This window comes from Entelurus aequoreus, linkage group LG09 (assembly GCF_033978785.1).
Source record: "Entelurus aequoreus isolate RoL-2023_Sb linkage group LG09, RoL_Eaeq_v1.1, whole genome shotgun sequence".
NCBI classification, from domain to species: Eukaryota; Metazoa; Chordata; class Actinopteri; order Syngnathiformes; family Syngnathidae; genus Entelurus; species Entelurus aequoreus.
In genome coordinates this window covers 14,145,000-14,164,081 of record NC_084739.1, presented here as the reverse complement: position 1 = coordinate 14,164,081, position 19,082 = coordinate 14,145,000, and the positions used below count along the sequence as shown (strand labels likewise).

Here is a 19,082-nt window from a genome sequence, read left to right as displayed (position 1 = left end):
AGTGAAATAACAGACAGACAGGGCTTTGCTGTCCGTAACACACACACACACACACACACGCACACATACATACACACACGCACACACACACACACACACACACACACCGCAAAATTAGCTAACGTTACGCTAAAAGCGAATTAGCCTTCATCTCAAGCCAGGACTGCGAGCGAGCTGAGCTGCCATTTAGGTTTCTAGAACGTCAACGGGCTCATAGTGATGTTACTAGTAGTTGACTGGGAGGTGTTTATTGCAATTTGGGGAGAGTCCGCTGCCTGATGCTTACCTGCTAAACGCTAAGCACTGACTACATGCGCTCTGAATACCCACTGCTGATTGGCTGTTACCGCTCTGAATACGTACTGCTGATTGGCTGTTACCGCTCTGTTTGTAACCAATCAGATGGTTGTGTGGGTGGGACAATGCTGGGTTCTGTGTAGAGTCCTGACAGAGACAGAGGCAGAAGGAAGCGGAGGCGGCTACTTAATATGTTCGTGTGGGAACTCGTTCGGTACACCTCCGAACCGAACCCCCGTACCAAAACGGTTCAATACAAATACACGTACCGTTCCACCCCTGGTGTTTTCTATTCTCTTCTTCTTTTGTTTTTGATTAGTGTAAAGCACTGTGTGTTGAAAAGTGCTATATAAATAAGGTTTGATTGATTCATTTATTTGAATTTGGTTTGCATCACAGGTACTGTATATAGAAGTTAAGCCTGGGCCGATATTCGATCAGGCAATTTACTGACAATAAATGAAAATTAAGTCTATGTTTTCCAGCATCAATCAATTGCCATGTGCATACTTCAAGAGCATTCATGCGTTTCATCGGTTTCAGCATGCTGCGCACGTTTGTCATTTGCTAGCGATAAATCTAGCGACTTTTTCCGGTGTTATTGGAGATTTTTCGTGTCTTGGAGACTCTGAGGTGCAGTAAATGTCCTCAACGAGGAGTGGAGGGTGCTGTTGTAAAACCCCTCCCCCGTTCCAAAGCACTCACTGGTTGTCAGTGTGCAAAAGTTCTGTTTTTTTCTCCTTGGTTTCAAGAGCAGGATGTAAATGTAAATATTTCTTCACCGTCTTATCATGCTAAAATAGTTTAATGCAACATCCCAATCTCATTGTTCATGTTAATGAGTCAGTCAGTAGATGGGAATAATGTCACAACCCTCTCGTCTTTTCATCAAATTTGATTATCTAATATTTTAATTGATTTACATTTTTAAAAAAGTAAGCAACATAAGAAAGTTTAACTTACAGCTCTGATAATACTTAGCATGTTCACTTTGTTTTATTGTTCCTCTCTCCTACAGCATCCATTGCAATCAAATGTGCAAACAAGGCGACTTTCCTTACTGCAAAGTTGGCAACACTGTCCGCTAGCATCACACTGTGCAACAAGCTAGCCCGTGCAACACATGTAGTAGCGAAAATGGACAAAATGATTACAAAGCCAAATTCCACTGCACCAGTGTGAGGAATATTTCAGTTTTATCCTTTGGAACAAGATGAGCCTATCAACACAGAGGACCCAGTTTGCCGAATGTGCGCGAATACAACAAACCTGCACACCAACTTCAAACACAACCCAATAGTCTACACTCACTGAGGCGTTTTGTGTACAAGGTGAGCACAAACAAAGCAGCATAAAATGGTGTGCACTCACACAGAAAGTGTGGTTAAATACATCGCCAAAGACATGCTGACATTTAATACGGTTGGAAAAACGAGCATTTCTAAAAGTGCTACAAACATTTGTCATATTGGTGTTTCTTCACTCGAAATCTGCCGGACTTAAAGGGAAACTTCGGTTTTTTTCAACCTGGGCCCTGTTTTCATAATTTTTTCTGTATATGTGAGTGCTGGATAAAACATTTTTTGAGGTCGCGCCAGTATTGAGCAGGGCAGGCAGCCTCCAGCCCAGCTAACGCTCGTACACAGGGCAACTGGCTCTCGTCAAAATTCGGCCTATAAACATGCATTTTTTTCACACTGACAGGCTCAGATAGTTACAATGAGTGTCCGACAACATACTAGAAAGGAGAAATTAACGTATGTCTCTACCTTTAGCTGGAGATCGCTGTTTGTTGTGAGCTGTGTCCAAATCTCACCACGCTACAAATCTCGTTCCGAAATCTCGCGATAACTCGCGACAAAACACCGGTGGAAAAACAGTTACCTGACTGAGGTGAAGAGAGACGACCGAAGTGATTTTGTATTGGACTAAGTTACCGAAGACTGTTAGTTTAGTTTTATAGAAAAGGATAAAAGTAAAACAATGGTTCGGTCGTCTCTCTTCACCTCAGTCAGGTAACTGTTTTTCCACCGGTGTTTTGTCGCGAGTTATCGCGAGATTCCGGAACGAGATTTGTAGCGTGGTGAGATTTGGACACAGCTCACAACAAACAGCGATCTCCAGCTAAAGGTAGAGACATACGTTAATTTCTCCTTTCTAGTATGTTGTCGGACACTCATTGTAACTATCTGAGCCTGTCAGTGTGAAAAAAATGCATGTTTATAGGCCGAATTTTGACGAGAGCCAGTTGCCCTGTGTACGAGCGTTAGCTGGGCTGGAGGCTGCCTGCCCTGCTCAATACTGGCGCGACCTCAAAAAATGTTTTATCCAGCACTCACATATACAGAAAAAATTATGAAAACAGGGCCCAGGTTGAAAAAAACCGAAGTTTCCCTTTAAGTTATTTTTTCATGTGACTTGTTAATACATCTGCTGATACTGCAGTGTTTGTATTGTTACTTTGCACTTTGGGATAAAAATGTCCTAACTTGATTGTCAGTTAAGTCATTTACAACTCTACCTCTGTATACAAGTTCAATATTGAAGCACAACTTAGTTTGTCACTACTTTATTTAGCTATTTTTTTCACTTTTTTGGTTGTGTTTATTTGAGGACTCGCAACCCCTTCCTTAACATATTTTTTTGCTTTTGGTTGTGATTCTTATTCAAGTGCAACATTTTGCTAACAAAGTATATTTTATTGTTATTATTTGGTTGTTTTATTTAACTTTGAGATTTAAAAGTTCACATTTCAATCACAATGATGAAATATCCGAAAAATACAAGTCTATTGCATTAGAAAATATATACATGCATTACTATGTATTCTCATTGCTTCAATGGTTAATTTGGTCTGCAAAAAATAATGGCAATAACATTGTTTATCTGAAATAATTTGGAGGTCAACATATCGTCGAGCAAAATTTGGTATGGGCCAAGCCTAATAGAAGTAACATAGCATTGCTGTCTGATATGAAAGGTGCTCATCACTAGAACTGGGCCGATAATCAATAAGTCAATTAAGCAAATGATAAATAAAAATTAACTTGATAAATTTCCATGTTTGTGTACGTGTACCCGTTTTTTGTTTCTTGCTTACAAACGGGGCGGAAGAGTTTTCACTCTGTTCATCGCTCTCAGCACCTGAACATATTTGTTCAATAGCAGAATTAAATGAACGGACTGAACCCTCTTGTCAGTCATCCACAATCTTTGTCTCTGTGAGTGGAGGTGGGACTGCTAGCTTCCGACGATGATGGAACCTCACTAATCGCTAATGAGAAGCACCACAAGTAACAAAAATTAGGAGGGAAAAAGGTAACTGCAGAGCCAAATGTCCTGTTGTAGGAATATTTCTCTGAGTATAAAAGAAATATACCTGAACAGAACGCTCATGATGGTTACACCAAAAGGTAACGCTATGAATCGCGTTTTTCCAAGTTTTTGGGGCATTTTTATGCTATTTCCAAGCATCTCCTTTTTTATATCGTTGATTTTAAATGGTCAAACTAATGCATATTATACATGCATGCCCTAGTAAACACAAAAAAAGTCATATTTATTTTGATTGTTACATTTTGAAGTACATTTGTGCAGGTGGGTGCGAATGTACTAAGGCTGAAACGACGCGTCGACATAGTCGACGTCATCGGTTACGTAAATACGTCGACGCCGTTTTTGTGCGTCGACGCGTCGCATATTTACGTCACACTACCGTCATGGCGAAGCGCAAAGCAGACGATGCGAGCGGTGCGAGCGAGGGGGAAAAATCACGCCAAAAGTCGTCAAAAGTGTAGGAGTATTTCAATACACGGCCTAATAATGTTGTTGTATGCACACTGTGTCGAGCGGAAATGGCCTATCATAGCAGCACAACGGCTATGAACGAACATTTGAAAAGAAAACCATCAACCATCAACTAGTCAATCGTCCGTGCGAGTATACGTTGTCATCATTACACAAAAACATGAATGTGTCATTTGTATCAGCTAGGGGTGTAACGGTACGTGTTTTGTATTGAACCGTTTCGGTACGGGGCTTTCGGTTCGGTACGGGGGTGTACCGAACGAGTTTCTAAGCTAAAGCTAAAGTGTTAACAAGCTGCTTTGCTCCTTCTGCTTCTGTCTCAGCACCCAGCATTGTCCCACCCACACAACCATCTGATTGGTACACACAAAGCATTATCAGCCAATCAGCAGTGCGTATTCATAACGTTATCAGCCAATCAGCAGTGTGTATTCAGAGCGCATGTAGTCAGCGCTTCAGCGTAGAGCAGATAGGTGTTTAGCTGGTGAGCATCAGGCAGCGGACTCTCCCCAAATGATAAGAAACACCTCCCAGTCAACTACTAGTAACATCACTATGAGCCCGTTGACCTTCTAGAAACTTAAACTGCAGCTCAGCTCACTCGCAGTCCTGGCTTGAGGTGAAGGCTAATTACCTCTCAGTTCCAGCCCCATCGACCCCTTCTGAGCGCCTATTTTCAGCTGCTGGGAATATTGTAAACATGAAAAGAACCAGAGCATGTAGACATGCTAACCTTTCTTCATTACAACTGTTAGACACTCACTGGAATTAGTAAAATTGGTTATTTTGTACTGTGTTGGACTGGATGTTTATTTTGCACATTTTAAAAGCAATACTTAATGTTTACAGTGCTCCAGAATATTTAGATTGGCACTTTTTTGTATTGGATGTTTATCTTTATTTTTGCACATTTTAGCAAATAAGCAATACTTTCACTTTTGTTGAAATGTTTACACTGTTGTTACAGAATATTTCGTTTTGCACTTTTTTGTATTGGATGTTTATCTTTATTTTTGCACATTTTAAAGCAAAATAAGCAATACTTTTACTTTTGAAATGCTTATACTATTGCAGAATACTAAGATTTGTACTGGATGTTGACTTTTATATTTGCACATTAAAAAGCAAATAAGCTACTTGTAATTTTGTTAAATGTTAAAAGTTTTAAATGTTTACATTGTTACAGAATATTTAGTCATGTTGTTGTCAATGTTGAATGAGTGGCCATACTTCTTTTTTTTTGTAAATAAAAGCCATGCCTTTTGAAAAAACTGGCCTACATTTATTTTTTCATCTTCATTTTGAATAAAAAAATAATCGGTAAAAGGAAAAATAATCTATAGATTAATCAAAAAAATAATCTATAGATTAACCGATTAATCGAAAAAATAATCTATAGATTAATCGATAGAAAAATAATCGTTAGCTGCAGCCTTACAATGTACCCATTACCAGAGCTGTACACTTATGTAATTCACTAACAATCCCTTGTGCTTTTTTGTTTTTACTTTAAATTTATAGTAAGTGCAGGAAAAAAACTGTTTAAAAAGTAGAAACACACAAAAATATACACAATTATATTAACTTGAGGCAGATTTCTAATCCACTATCACTTGATGTCATTAGACTGAAGGTGCACCAAATGTAGAATACATTATTGCAGAATCAAACTACAAGAACATGATCTAGGGGGACTCACCCCACATCTCGGTCCAGCATAGCGCCTGGGTGGAAAGGGGGGAAGCTGCCGCCGTTGGGGGGTTCCTTGGGAGAGTACAGCTTGAATGACTTTGACGAACAGCCTGCGCACACACACACACACACAGCAGGGATAAAAGAGCAAAGATTTAGAGACGATTGCTTCGATGTAGCTTCTTCCCAAATCACAACATCGTCCAAGTAATGCAACTCTGCATGTTTTTTCTCGCGCCGGTTGAAAGTGCAGCGCCCGTTTTAACCCACCTCCCCTTTTCCAGGATGCTTTCATTAGCTAATGCATCTTCAATCTGGTAAATGGACAAGAAAAACAAACACGATCTGACCGCTTCTTATATCACGCACGCTGTTGTAGGGAACCCTCCCCTCCAGAAGAGCCGATCACCATCTGCACCAGTGTGTACATCTCCCCCTGTAGTTGCCTCCTCCACCCTTCCCCCCACTACCCACTCGCCGGGCTGTTGTTAACCCTTGTCTGGCCAGATGAAGCACTCAAAACAACTTTGGGCGCTGGGAAAACATCTGATTCTGTGAGACCTCACACAGGCAAGGGCTGCATGTAATTGCGTCCGACAAACAATATTTTAAACACTACCAGACAGAGACGCCGAAGGAGGGGTCACATTCCTTGGGAATATGACCCCGGCTGCCTCATTACAGCCAGCCACTCTCTTCACAGACGCTTTATTAGGCATTAATTACGGCGCTGTTTGATCGTTCTAGTATTACCCTTTGTTGGCGATATTTTGCAAGTGCAAGCTGAGGGGATGCCATGTTAATTTGACCCGTCACAATTCATGCACAACATAGTATGTCACTGTCAGCTTGGTGTATAAAAGGCAGCGGTGCCAGATTAAAACCAACAGGGGGAGAAGGGGGTGGGGAGGGGTGACTGCAGCATTGCCTAAATGGGTTTAATCTTCCCACTGAGGGGGAAGCCAAGCACCGTTTTCGGTGTTAGGACAAGACGACAAGAGTGGTGTGCGTGGAGAACTGCATACCGCAGTCACTGTGAGGGATTTACTTTCTCAAGAGCACTCAATAATGCTTCGTATTTGACCCCTGGACTGACACTCTACACCGGGCAAAATATATTAGTCGGCTGCGTTCAATCAACGCACACATTGAAACCTGTTCTTGATCACATTTTTCTAAATGACATCATACACGAAAGCGACACGATACATCACGTTGCATCTACAGAGTTCTTGAATACAAACTATACTTTTCTTGTTGCTTGAGACATGTTTTACTGGGCAATACACAAAGTAACTGTGCCAACTTGCACCTACTGTGCTTTTTCAGACATACTAAATGACGCAATAAAAAGCGCCCACTAAATAGTTTCAGCCTTGATAGATCACATTGCCTGTGCTGAATAATTAGGGCCCAAGCAGAAATTGCTGCTATATTTAAATTGCTTTGTTTATCATCATTACCCTGGCATTCTTGTAGTACACCAACTCACATCTTAAATATGATACCCAAACACATCCTGCCAAAGAAACCTACACTAAGGATGCAGTGTCCCAAATAATTACAGGGTTTATCGTCGACACCTCAAATCACAACCCTGTAACTGATACCAACATGTGTCATCTCGAACACAACGCATGTAACGCAAATGTGGCATCTAAAACGCCCAAGTCTTTTCTCGTTTTCCAGCACAACGATAGGGTTGGGAAGCTTACAACAACTCACAATTTGATTCCAATTCCTGGGGTTAGGATTCAATTCAAAGTTTAAACTCGATTCAATGCGGTTCTCTATTCAAACCGATTCTTGCAATATATTGTTAGGTATAAAAATTATAATAAAAACTTTTCGAAACAAGTTTCAGGCTACAAAAGCTCTTCTTGGCTGCTGACGAATGAAATATAAATTATTTTAGTATTTGAGTAAACCATCGATTAATTTGTTCAGATAAAACACACTTCAGAATGCCAAATGCATACTTTTATGAGAAGAGTTGAAATAAACAAAAAAATAAATTAAGTTAAGTTAAAGTTAAAGTACCAATGATTGTCACACATACACTAGGTGTGGTGAAATTTGTCCTCTGCATTTGACCCATTGCCATCAAGTTAAAAAGTTAAAGTCCCAACGATATTAACACACACACCTAGGTGTGGTGAAATTATCCTCTGCGTTTGACCCATCCCCATGATCACCCCCTGGGAGGTGAGGAGAGCAGTGAGCAGCAGCGGTGGCCGCGCTCAGGAATCATTTTGTTGATTTAACCCCCAATTCCAACCCTTGAAGCGGAGTGCCAAGCAGGGAGGCAATGGGTCCCATTTTTATAGTCTTTGGTATGACTCGGTCGGGGTTTGAACTCACGGCCTTCCAGTCAACATTGAAATTATACTTTTAACATGTGTGTCTTTATCCATCTATACATTTTCTACCGCTTGTCCCTCTCGGGGTCACGTGGGTGCTGTTCGCCAGCACACAGATCAAGGCACCCACACACCACCGCTCTCATGTACGCTCTATTGCAGCGGCCATGCGTTTCGAATGAACCAATGTTCAATAGTTACACTCATTAAACAATTAATCGTAGCAACAAAATATAAATCAAAGCTTTTTTTCTAGTCGATTAGTCGTTGCAGCCCTAATGACGTTTATGTATGTAGATGGCTTAAAACATTTTTTTAAATGTATTTATTAATAAGCCATTACACCGGTCACCCAAAAGGGAGTCCCCACAACTGCGGTCCCTCCAAGATTTTTTTGGTGTCCCCATTGGGTTAAGTTAGTTCTTGCCCTGATGTGGGGTCTGAGCCGAGGATGTCGTTGTGGCTTGAGCAGCCCTTTGGGCATTTGTGATTAAGGGCTATATAAGTAAACTTTGATTGATTGATAAAAATGTTTTATTTGTTGTATTTTTTTTAAATATATTTTGGGAAATTATGAATTCAGTTAGGATATTTTTTGTTTCTTTTGGTTGTCTTTTTTTGGGGGGCGGGGGATTCATGTATGTGTGTGTTTGTATACATATATGCGTATCCTTGGTTTTATTTTTTCATAACACTTTACTGTATTTGTGTGTGTGGGTGTGTGTGTATGTATGTATGTATGCATGCATATATATACTTTTTTTCTCTCCACTATTTGCTAAGATTAGTCTCACTGAAATGTGTCTTCTTGTTGTCTCCTTCCCCCTGTTAATTGTGGTGTTTTGTGGGCATTTGCATTGCCAACATTTCAATGTATACTGCTGTATATGTGTTGTAAAAATTGAAAATCCTAAATAAATCTTAAAATTAAAAAAAAAAGAATCGCGATTCGGATGTCAACCAATATTTTTGAGCAACCTTACTAAACAGATCAAGACTGGCCTGAAAAATTAGGGATTCTGAGAAAAGTAAAAACAAGATAAATAAATAAATGGGTTATACTTGTATAGCGCTTTTCTACCTTCAAGGTACTCAAAGCGCTTTGACAGTATTTCCACATTTACCCATTCACACACACATTCACACTGATGGAGGGAGCTGCCATGCAAGGCACTAACCAGCAGCCATCAAAGGCAAAGGGTGAAGTGTCTTGCCCAAGGACACAACGGACGTGACTAGGAAGGTAGAAGGTGGGAATTGAACCCCAGTAACCAGCAACACTCCGATTGCTGGCACAGCCACTCTACCAACTTCGCCACGCCATCCCTAGAAAGAAACTGAACAATCAAAAAATCTGAGAAAGGAAATAATGGACATTTATGAATTAGTTAGTGACGTTACATAATATACAGTACTGTTGATCAGTACCGTTCTGTTGAATAAAGGATAAACACAAAATAAAGACCTCCCTCTAATAAACCCTTTAGCACTAGTACAGTGTAGTAAAGTTTGTGTCTTTTTACATATTGAAATCAGAGAGGACGGAAATTCCGGAATGATTATTATTGTTTTTGCCGATTATGGCTTTGTGCCGGTGTTTTGTTTTGTTTATATTTGCCGGGTCAAATTATTAATTATTGGTCGACTTCAAAGTTATGAACTTTCCGGTACAATTTCTTAAATTTTGATTCGCCGAAAGTTTTATCGATCACAAATACTGCATTTCTGGTATTGGGACTCCCGCGTGTTATTGTTTGAAGCGAAGCTTCAATGAACAGTGGCATCAGGAGCCACTTTTCACCTAATGGCTCACTTATGAAGATGGAAAGATGTTTTGCACGCCATGTAAACGCGCTAAGAAAAAGAACACCTTTACGACCAGGTTAAGGCTGAAACGACGCGTCGACGTAGTCGACGTCATCGGTTACGTAAATACGTCGACGCCGTTTTTGTGCGTCGACGCGTCGCATATTTACGTCACACTACCGTCATGGCGGAGCGCAAAGCAGACTGTGCGAGCGAGGGGGAAACAATCACGCCAAAAGTGGTCAAAAGTGTGGGAGTATTTCAATACACGGCCTAATAATGTTGTTGTATGCACACTGTGTCGAGCGTAAATGGCCTATCATAGCATAGGCAGCACAACGGCTATGAACGAGCATTTGAAAAGAAAACCATCAACTAGTCAATCGTCCGCGCGAGTATACGTTGTCATCATTACACAAAAACATGAATGTGTCATTTGTATCTGCTAGGGGTGTAACGGTACGTGTTTTGTATTGAACCGTTTCGGTACGGGGCTTTTGGTTCGGTACGGGGGTGTACCGAACGAGTTTCTAAGCTAAAGCTAACTTTAGCTGCTAAAGTCTTAACAAGCTGCTTCGCTCCTTCTGCGGCTGCCTCTGTCTCAGCACTCAGCATTGTCCCACCCACACAACCATCTGATTGGTACACACAAAGCGTTATACAAAGCGTTATCAGCCAATCAGCAGTGCGTATTCAAAACGTTACCAGCCAATCAGCAGTGTGTATTCAGAGCGCATGTAGTCAGCGCTTCAGCGTGGAGCAGATAGGTGTTTAGCAGGTGAGCATCAGGCAGCGGACTCTCCCCAAATGATAATAAACACCTCCCAGTCAACTACTAGTAACATCACTATGAGCTAGGGATGGGCGATACCACACTTTTAGGATTCGATACGATACCGATACTTTATCTTGCCTTTTCATCGATACCGATACCATTAATTTCTTATTGGCAATTTTTGTCAGTCAAAAATATTATTACTATTGTTATTATTTAAGACAAATCACAAGACAAATACAGACCATTTATACCACATTTATTATGGTCAATATATAATAAAAGTAAAATTAAAATAAATAACAAATATGAAAAATAAATTAAATATTATATATAATAATAATTACATATAATAATAATTAGATATTAGGGCTTTCCAATTAACTGTCAAATCCGAATCGCAAGAAGCTGCAGTTATTTTTTAAAGTTTGTGATATAATTAGCAATTAATGAAATATGAAATAGGTTAATGTTTTCGAAATGTAAGAAATGATGTTACAGATTAAAACCAAAATCACATTCAATCATATATTTCAAGATTTTCTTGGAAAAAAATAAAACTAATGCAAAGATGAAGAATCTCCAAATGTTATCCCTTTCTTATCTTGTTTTAAATACTCAAGCAAATATTCAGTAAACATTACTAAAAAAACAAAAAAACAATGCCTGTTTTAAGTCAACAATTGGACAACACTGGATATGCCTGGCTGCATCGCTGTCGGCTGGCTGTGTGTGTGTTGCACGTTGACGACGCTCATTCGCTGTCTCCTGTCACGTGACTGGGCCAGCTCTATACTCTGCCAGGTACAGGGGTGTCCCAGCACATAGTAAGTTAAGTAAGTCATCAAAAACATCTGAAAGTGATGCTTGCACCCCCCACACGCCGTTTTTTGGTTTATATCGATACTTTTTTCAGAAAAGTGATGCCAAATGAGTAGCGTGTGAGTATCGATATATCGATACCACAGGATCGATACGCACATCCCTACTATGAGCCCGTTGACCTTCTAGGAATATAAACTGGAGCTCAGCTCACTCGCAGTCCTGGCTTGAGGTGAAGGCTACCGGTAATTAGCTCTCAGTTCCAGCCACATCGACCCCTTCTGAGCGCTTATTTTCAGCTGCTGGGAATATTGTAAACAAGAAAAGAACCAGAGCATGTAGACATGCTAACCTTTCTTCATTACAACTGTTAGTCACTCACTGGAATGAGTAGAATTGGTTATTGTGTACTGTGTTGGACTGGATGTTTATTTTGCACATTTTAAAAGCAATACTTAATGTTTACAGTGCTCCAGAATATTTAGATTGGCACTTTTTTGTATTGGATGTTTATCTTTATTTTTGCACATTTTAAAGCAAAATAAGCAATACTTTTACTTTTGAAATGCTTATACTATTGCAGAATATTACGATTTGCACTGGATGTTTACTTTTATATTTGCACATTAAAAAGCAAATAAGCTACTTTTAATTTTGTTAAATGTTAAAAGTTTTAAATGTTTACATTGTTACAGAATATTTTGTCATGTTGTTGTCAATGTTGACTGAGTGGCCATACTTTTTTTTTTTTGTAAATAAAAGCAATGCCTTTTGAAAAAACTGGCCTACATTTATTTTTTCATCTTCATTTTGAATAAAAAAAATAATCGGTAAAAGGAAAAATAATCTATAGATGAATCGAAAAAATAATCTATAGATTAACCGATTAATCGAAAAAATAATCTATAGATTAATCGATAGAAAAATAATCGTTAGCTGCAGCCTTAGACCAGGTGCACTGATTTTCAAAGATCCAGCCTCACCAGACACCAAGAAACACCCTCCAATTTGGGTCCCTACAGTTCCGCTCTTTGGTCGGAATGATGAGGCCGTCGATTTGTTACAACTCTTTATTTATGTTTTCCACAAAGCCAAACGTACATCCACCATGCAATTAACACTCCTGAACATGCTAGCGCTCCTTCTCCTAACTTGCCCACTCACTCACACACCTCTCTCACGCCACATACCACCATTCTTAAAGGGGAACACACAGATTATGGCCATCGCCAAGCCAGAGATGAAATGCTCGAGGCATTGAGTGCCACTGTATTAAATGACATTGAAACTAACTTGCCAATTTCTAAGTTTGTTGGAATTATTTGTGATGGAAGTGTAGATGTGGCGGTTTTTAAACGACTGATGATCTACATAAAGGTGAGAATAATCAATTCAATCTGTCATATGCATGTATGCCCTGGCACACCATTATCATCATTTCATGACCGAAGCAAAACACTTTTTACACTTTTATACTGAAATAAATACACCTACAACTTATTAAATGAAAATATAGAAAAAAATACCGGCAGCGGTAAAGTTTAGATCCATGAAGGAAAGAAGAAAGTGAATTAATGTTTATAACAATACATTTACATATGCATGAAAATGTGTTTTCTTTTGTATTATTTTTTTAATGAATTAAGTAACGTTTATGACAATCTTTTTCCAAAACACAATATAGAATGTGAGATGTAACGGGATAATGCATACATTTATCATTTCAATTAGGGATGTCCGATAATGCCTTTTTGCCGATATCCGATATTCCGATATTGTCCAACTCTTTAATTACCGATACCGATATCAACCGATACCGATATATTCAGTCGTGGAATTAACACATTATTATGCCTAATTTGGACAACCAGGTATGGTGAAGATAAGGTACTTTTTTAAAAAAATTATAAAATAAAATAAGATAAATAAATTAAAAACATTGTCTTGAATAAAAATGAAAGTAAAACAATATAAAAACAGTTACATAGAAACTAGTAATTACTGAAAATTAGTCAAATTAACTGTTAAAGGTTAGTACTATTAGTGGACCAGCAGCACGCACAATCATGTGTGCTTACGGACTGTATCCCTAGCAGACTGTATTGATATATAATGTAGGAACCAGAATATTAATAACAGAAAGAAACAACCCTTTTGTGTGAATGAGTGTAAATGGGGGAGGGAGGTTTTTTGGGTTGGTGCACTAATTGTATGTGTATCTTGTGTTTTTTATGTTGATTTAGTAAAAAAAAAAAAAAATACAAAAATAAATACAAAAAACCAATACCGATAATAAAAAAACGATACCGATAATTTCCGATATTGCATTGTAACGCATTAATCTCTACATCTCTAGACATCTCTAATTCCAATCAATCAAAATTTACTTATATAACCCTAAATCACGAGTGTCTCAAAGGGTTGCACAAGCCACAATGACATCCTCGGCTCAGATCCCACATCAGGGCAAGAACAAACTCAAACCCAATGGGATGACAATGAGAAACCTTGGAGGGGACCGCATTTTGTGGGGACCCCCGCCCCTGGGCGACCGGTGCAATGTATGTCGAGTGGATCTAGCAAAATAGTGTGAGAGTCCAGTCCATAGTGGATCTGAAGCAGTGGTTCTTAACCTTGTTGGAGGTACCGAACCCCACCAGTTTCATATATGCATCCACCGAACACTTCTTTAGTGAAAAATAAAATGTTTTGTTTTTTTTCAATTTCAAGACAAAGTTAAGTTTTTTTTACTGGTGCACAAAATGAACCGTGCATGAACATCACCTTGTTCAAAGAACAAAACCAACACAGTGCATGAACTCACAACAAATTACACACCTGCAAATTAGATGGAAAATTAGAGGGAACATTCTTTGGGGGTATCCATACTAACACCGATAGGGAGAAGTTTTTATTTACACAATGAGTCGGGTGTGTCTTGACCTCCGCGGCGGAAGCTCCGCCAAACCCCTGAGGTCGACTCACCGAACCCCTAGGGTTCGATCGAACCCAGGTTAAGAACCACTGATCTAAAGTAAACTAAAGTACCAATGATTGTCACACACACACTAGGTGTGGTGAAATGTGTCCTCTGCATTTGGCCCATCCCCTGCTCCCCTCACCTGGGAGGTGAGGGGAGCAGTGGGCAGCAGCAGTGTCGCGCCCGGGAATCATTTTTGGTGATTTAACCCCGAATTCCAACTCTTGATGCCGAGTGCCAAGCAGGGAGGTAATGGGTCCCATTTTTAGTCTTTGGTATGACTCGGCCGGGGTTTGAAATCACGACCTACCGATCTCAGAGTGGACACTAACCACAAGGCCACTGAGTAGGTTTAGCACAGTGGTCCTTAACCTGGGTTCGATCGAACCTTAGGGGTTCGGTGAGTCGGCCTCAAAGGTTCGGTAGAGCCTCCGCCGCGGAGGTCAAGACACGCCCGACTCATCGTGTAAATAAAAACTTCTCTCTGTCGGTGTATTATGGATACCCCCAAACAATGTTCCCTCTAATTTTCCATATGTGTGAGCAAATGCAAAAACTCCTTGAGGATTCGGTGGAGCACATGTGAGCGACGTCAGACGTGCACATGCACTGTGGTCACACCTGCAGCACACCTGTCCCAAACCTGACTAAATAACAAGTTCAATGTTTTATTATTGTAATCAAATGACAGCAGTCATTTCCATGAGGTTATTTTCTAATATAAGTGTTTTGGCCCACTTACAATGACTATAACATATTGTTTTTCATGAGCTGTGAACTAGTAGTATATGTCTGGGTGGGGGTCCTACTTTGGAAATAATGTGTACCCCTTTCAGATATCACATTTAGTTCCCACCAAAACATTCACATGTTGCACAATGAGATGTAAACATGGGAGACACTTCATCAGTGTGTGAATGTGTGTGTGAATGGGTGAATGTGGAAATACTGTCAAAGCGCTTTGAGTACCTTGAAGGTAGAAAAGCGCTATACAAGTATAACCCATTTATCATTTATCATTATCATGTGTAACTTTCTGTTTGTAAAATATATCTTTATTAGTATTTCTTTAATATGATAACATCATTCGGTTCGGGTTCGGTGAATGCGCATATGAAACTGGTGGGGTTCTGCGGCTGCTAGACTTTTGACAAGAACAAGAAAGTTTGATCATATTACGCCTATACTGGCTAACCTGCACTGACTTCCTGTGCACTTAAGATGTGACTTTAAGGTTTTACTACTTACGTATAAAATACTACACGGTCTAGCTCCAGCCTATCTTGCCGATTGTATTGTACCATATGTCCCGGCAAGAAATCTGCGTTCAAAGAACTCCGGCTTATTAGTGATTCCCAGAGCCCAAAAAAAGTCTGCGGGCTATAGAGCGTTTTCTATTCGGGCTCCAGTACTATGGAATGCCCTCCCGGTAACAGTTAGAGATGCTACCTCAGTAGAAGCATTTAAGTCCCATCTTAAAACTAATTTGTACACTCTAGCCTTTAAATAGACCCCCTCTTTAGACCAGTTGATCTGCCGTTTCTTTTCTTTTCTCCTCTGCTCCCCTCTCCCTTGTGGAGGGGGAGTTACACAGGTCCGGTGGCCATGGATGAAGTGCTGGCTGTCCAGAGTCGGGACCCGGGGTGGACCGCTAGCCTGTGCATCGGTTGGGGACATCTCTGCGCTGCTGACCCGTCTCCGCTCGGGACAGTTTCCTGCTGGCCCCACTATGGACTGGACTTTCGCTGATATGTTGGATCCACTATGGACTGGACTTTCACAATATTATGTCAGACCCACTCGACATCCATTGCTTTCGGTCTCCTCTAGAGGGAGGGGGGGTGGGGGGGTTACCCACATATGCGGTCCTCTCCAAGGTTTCTCATAGTCATTCACATCGACGTCCCACTGGGGTGAGTTTTTCCTTGCCCTTGTGGGGGCTCTGTACCGAGGATGTCGTTGTGGCTTGTGCAGCCCTTTGAGACACTTGTGATTTAGGGCTATATAAATAAACATTGATTGATTGGGTACATCCAACAAGGTTAAGAACCACTGGTTTAGCATAATAGTGTGATTGATTGATATTTAGCATTTGTTTTCAAAACGCTTACAAAAAAGTGGGACCCCATTTCTATGACTTGATGGGGTCCCTGGGACCCCATTTTGAAAATTCCTAGCACCAACACTGTAATATAAACCTGGTACTATCTGCAGTTAAGTGATAGTATATATCTGTATCATATCAAGTGATAGTATATATCTGTATCATGAATCAATTTAAGTGGACCCCGACTTAAACAAGATGAAAAACTTATTCGAGTGTTACCATTTAGTGGTCAATTGTACGGAATATGTACTTCACTGTGCAACCTACTAATAAAAGTCTCAATCAATCAATGAAAACCACACTAGCAGCCACGTAATAATCTGACATACTTTATTCATGCAACTTTTAATTGGGGATCCTGCTGCAGCGAAGTCCGCCATAACCGATCAGTGCAAACAATGGAGCTGCTGCATCCAATCACACACATGCGAGACGTGATCGGACGCGAGTAAACACTAAACAAGAGGAAAATAAACCTGCAATGACTATAAGTGATAGAACCAGCTGCAGGGGAGTCCTTACACAGGCAGACATAGCAACTAACACCCCGGGCTCGGTGTCAACTATCCGCTGGGCCGCATCCGTTCACCGGGAAGGGATGCTAAGGCTATCGACACTGTTGCTAGCACCGCCACTAGTGCAGGACGACCCCGGTACAGCGTTCGTTACCTTGCTACGGACCGGCGGCGACAATGCCGACAAGAGAGGGGTGTGTGCGGCGGTTACCTGCAGAGAAAGATCCACCGAAAGGCGGCGTTGCTCCACACCTCCACTCGGCGCTTCCAAGCTAGCTTCGATGCTAGCCGGAGAGGCTGGACGGTGAAAGCTCTGTCGCCTGATAAAACACTCGCACTGTCCCCACACGTAAGACGGCAAGTCCGGGTAGAAAACTAAGCAACGCACGGAGAAGTTGAAAATAATTAATAATGAACTAATTGTGTTTTAAATATGCATTTGCATACGAGTGTTGTATCCATCTATTACTACTACTACTACTTCAGGACCCTTTGTTCCTGCCAGTCGGACACTCGGGGAGAAAAACAAGCCCCGCCTCCCACAGGCCACGCCCCCTACGTACAAAAAAAAAAACACAAATTGAAAAACTACATTCATTTGCCACACTAACATTATGTAAAGAGCTCGCACTAAAATTGTTTGACACTATCCGTTATTTCAGTGATTTCCAACCACTGTGCCGCGGCATGACACACAGTCTGGTGTGCCGTGGGCAGGGGCGCCAAAAAAAAGGGGGGGGGGGGTAAAGGAGACGGATTCTAGGGGCCCATGATGGAGGGGGGCCCAGAGAGTCCCCTAATGATGATGAAATTATAATACAGGGGGCCCTGTAAAGATTCTTTTCATGGGGCCCAAAATCCCTAGCGGCGCCCTTGGCCATGGGAGATTATCTAATTTCACCTATTTAGGTTAAAAATATTTTTTGCAAACAGTAATTATAGTCTGCAAATGATGTGTTGTTGTGGAGTGTCGGTGCTGTCTAGAGCTTGGCGGAGTAACCGTGTAATACTCTTCCATATCAGTAGGTGGTAACCGGTAGTTAATTGCTTTGTAAATGTCGGAAGCAGCGTGCAGGTAAAAAGGTATCTAATGCTTAAACCAAAAATAAACAAACGGTGAGTGCCCCTAAGAAAAGGCATTGAAGCTTAGTTAAAGTTAAAGTACCAATGATTGTCACACACACACTAGGTGTGGCGAAATTTGTCCTCTGCATTTGACCCATCTCCTTGTTCACCCCCTGGGAGGCGAGGGGAGCAGTGGGCAGCAGCGGTGCCGCGCTCGGGAATCATTTTTGGTGATTTAATCCCCAATTCCAACCCTTGATGCTGAGTGCCAAGCAGGGAGGTAATGGGTCCCATTTTTATAGTCTTTGGTATGACTCGGCCGGGGTTTGAACTCACAACCTACCGATCTCAGGGTGGACACTCTAACCACTAGGCCACTGAGTAGGGAAGGCTATGCAGAACGAAACTAAAACTGAACTGGCTACAAGGTAAACAAAAACAGAATGCTGGACAACAGCAAAAACTTACAGCGTATGGAGCAGACGGCGTCCACAAAGTACATTTGTACATGACATGACAATCAACACCAAAATAGGAGCGCAAGACAAGAACTAAAACACTACACACAGGAAAACACCGAAAAGTGATAATAATGATACTTGTAAGAAAGGTAGTTTTATTGCTAGGAGGTGAAGATTGCTGACATATAAGTGGCTTTGGACATTAACCACTAGCAAAAATTCTACATTGCGTTGAAGATGCTTTCGTTTGCTTGTTACTGTCAATTCGCGAGACACCTCTAGAATGTATCATTAAAATGCATTATCACGGTATAACGATGGTATCAAAAGCTCTATTGTCGATAATTTTGTATCATAATAATAATAATAATGGATTAGATTTATATAGCGCTTTT

At 40.7% G+C, this 19,082-nt stretch overlaps 1 protein-coding gene across 2 annotated transcripts in view; it reads right to left on the bottom strand.

Moving 5' to 3' along the window:
* Positions 1-19,082, bottom strand: part of ldb1a (LIM domain binding 1a) — a 74,946-nt gene that overhangs the window by 16,266 nt on the left and 39,598 nt on the right. For both annotated transcript variants that reach the window (XM_062058152.1, XM_062058153.1), the window contains exon 3: positions 5,804-5,906. In XM_062058152.1, coding sequence (XP_061914136.1) covers positions 5,804-5,906 — 103 coding nt within the window. The remainder of the gene's footprint in view (positions 1-5,803; positions 5,907-19,082) is intronic.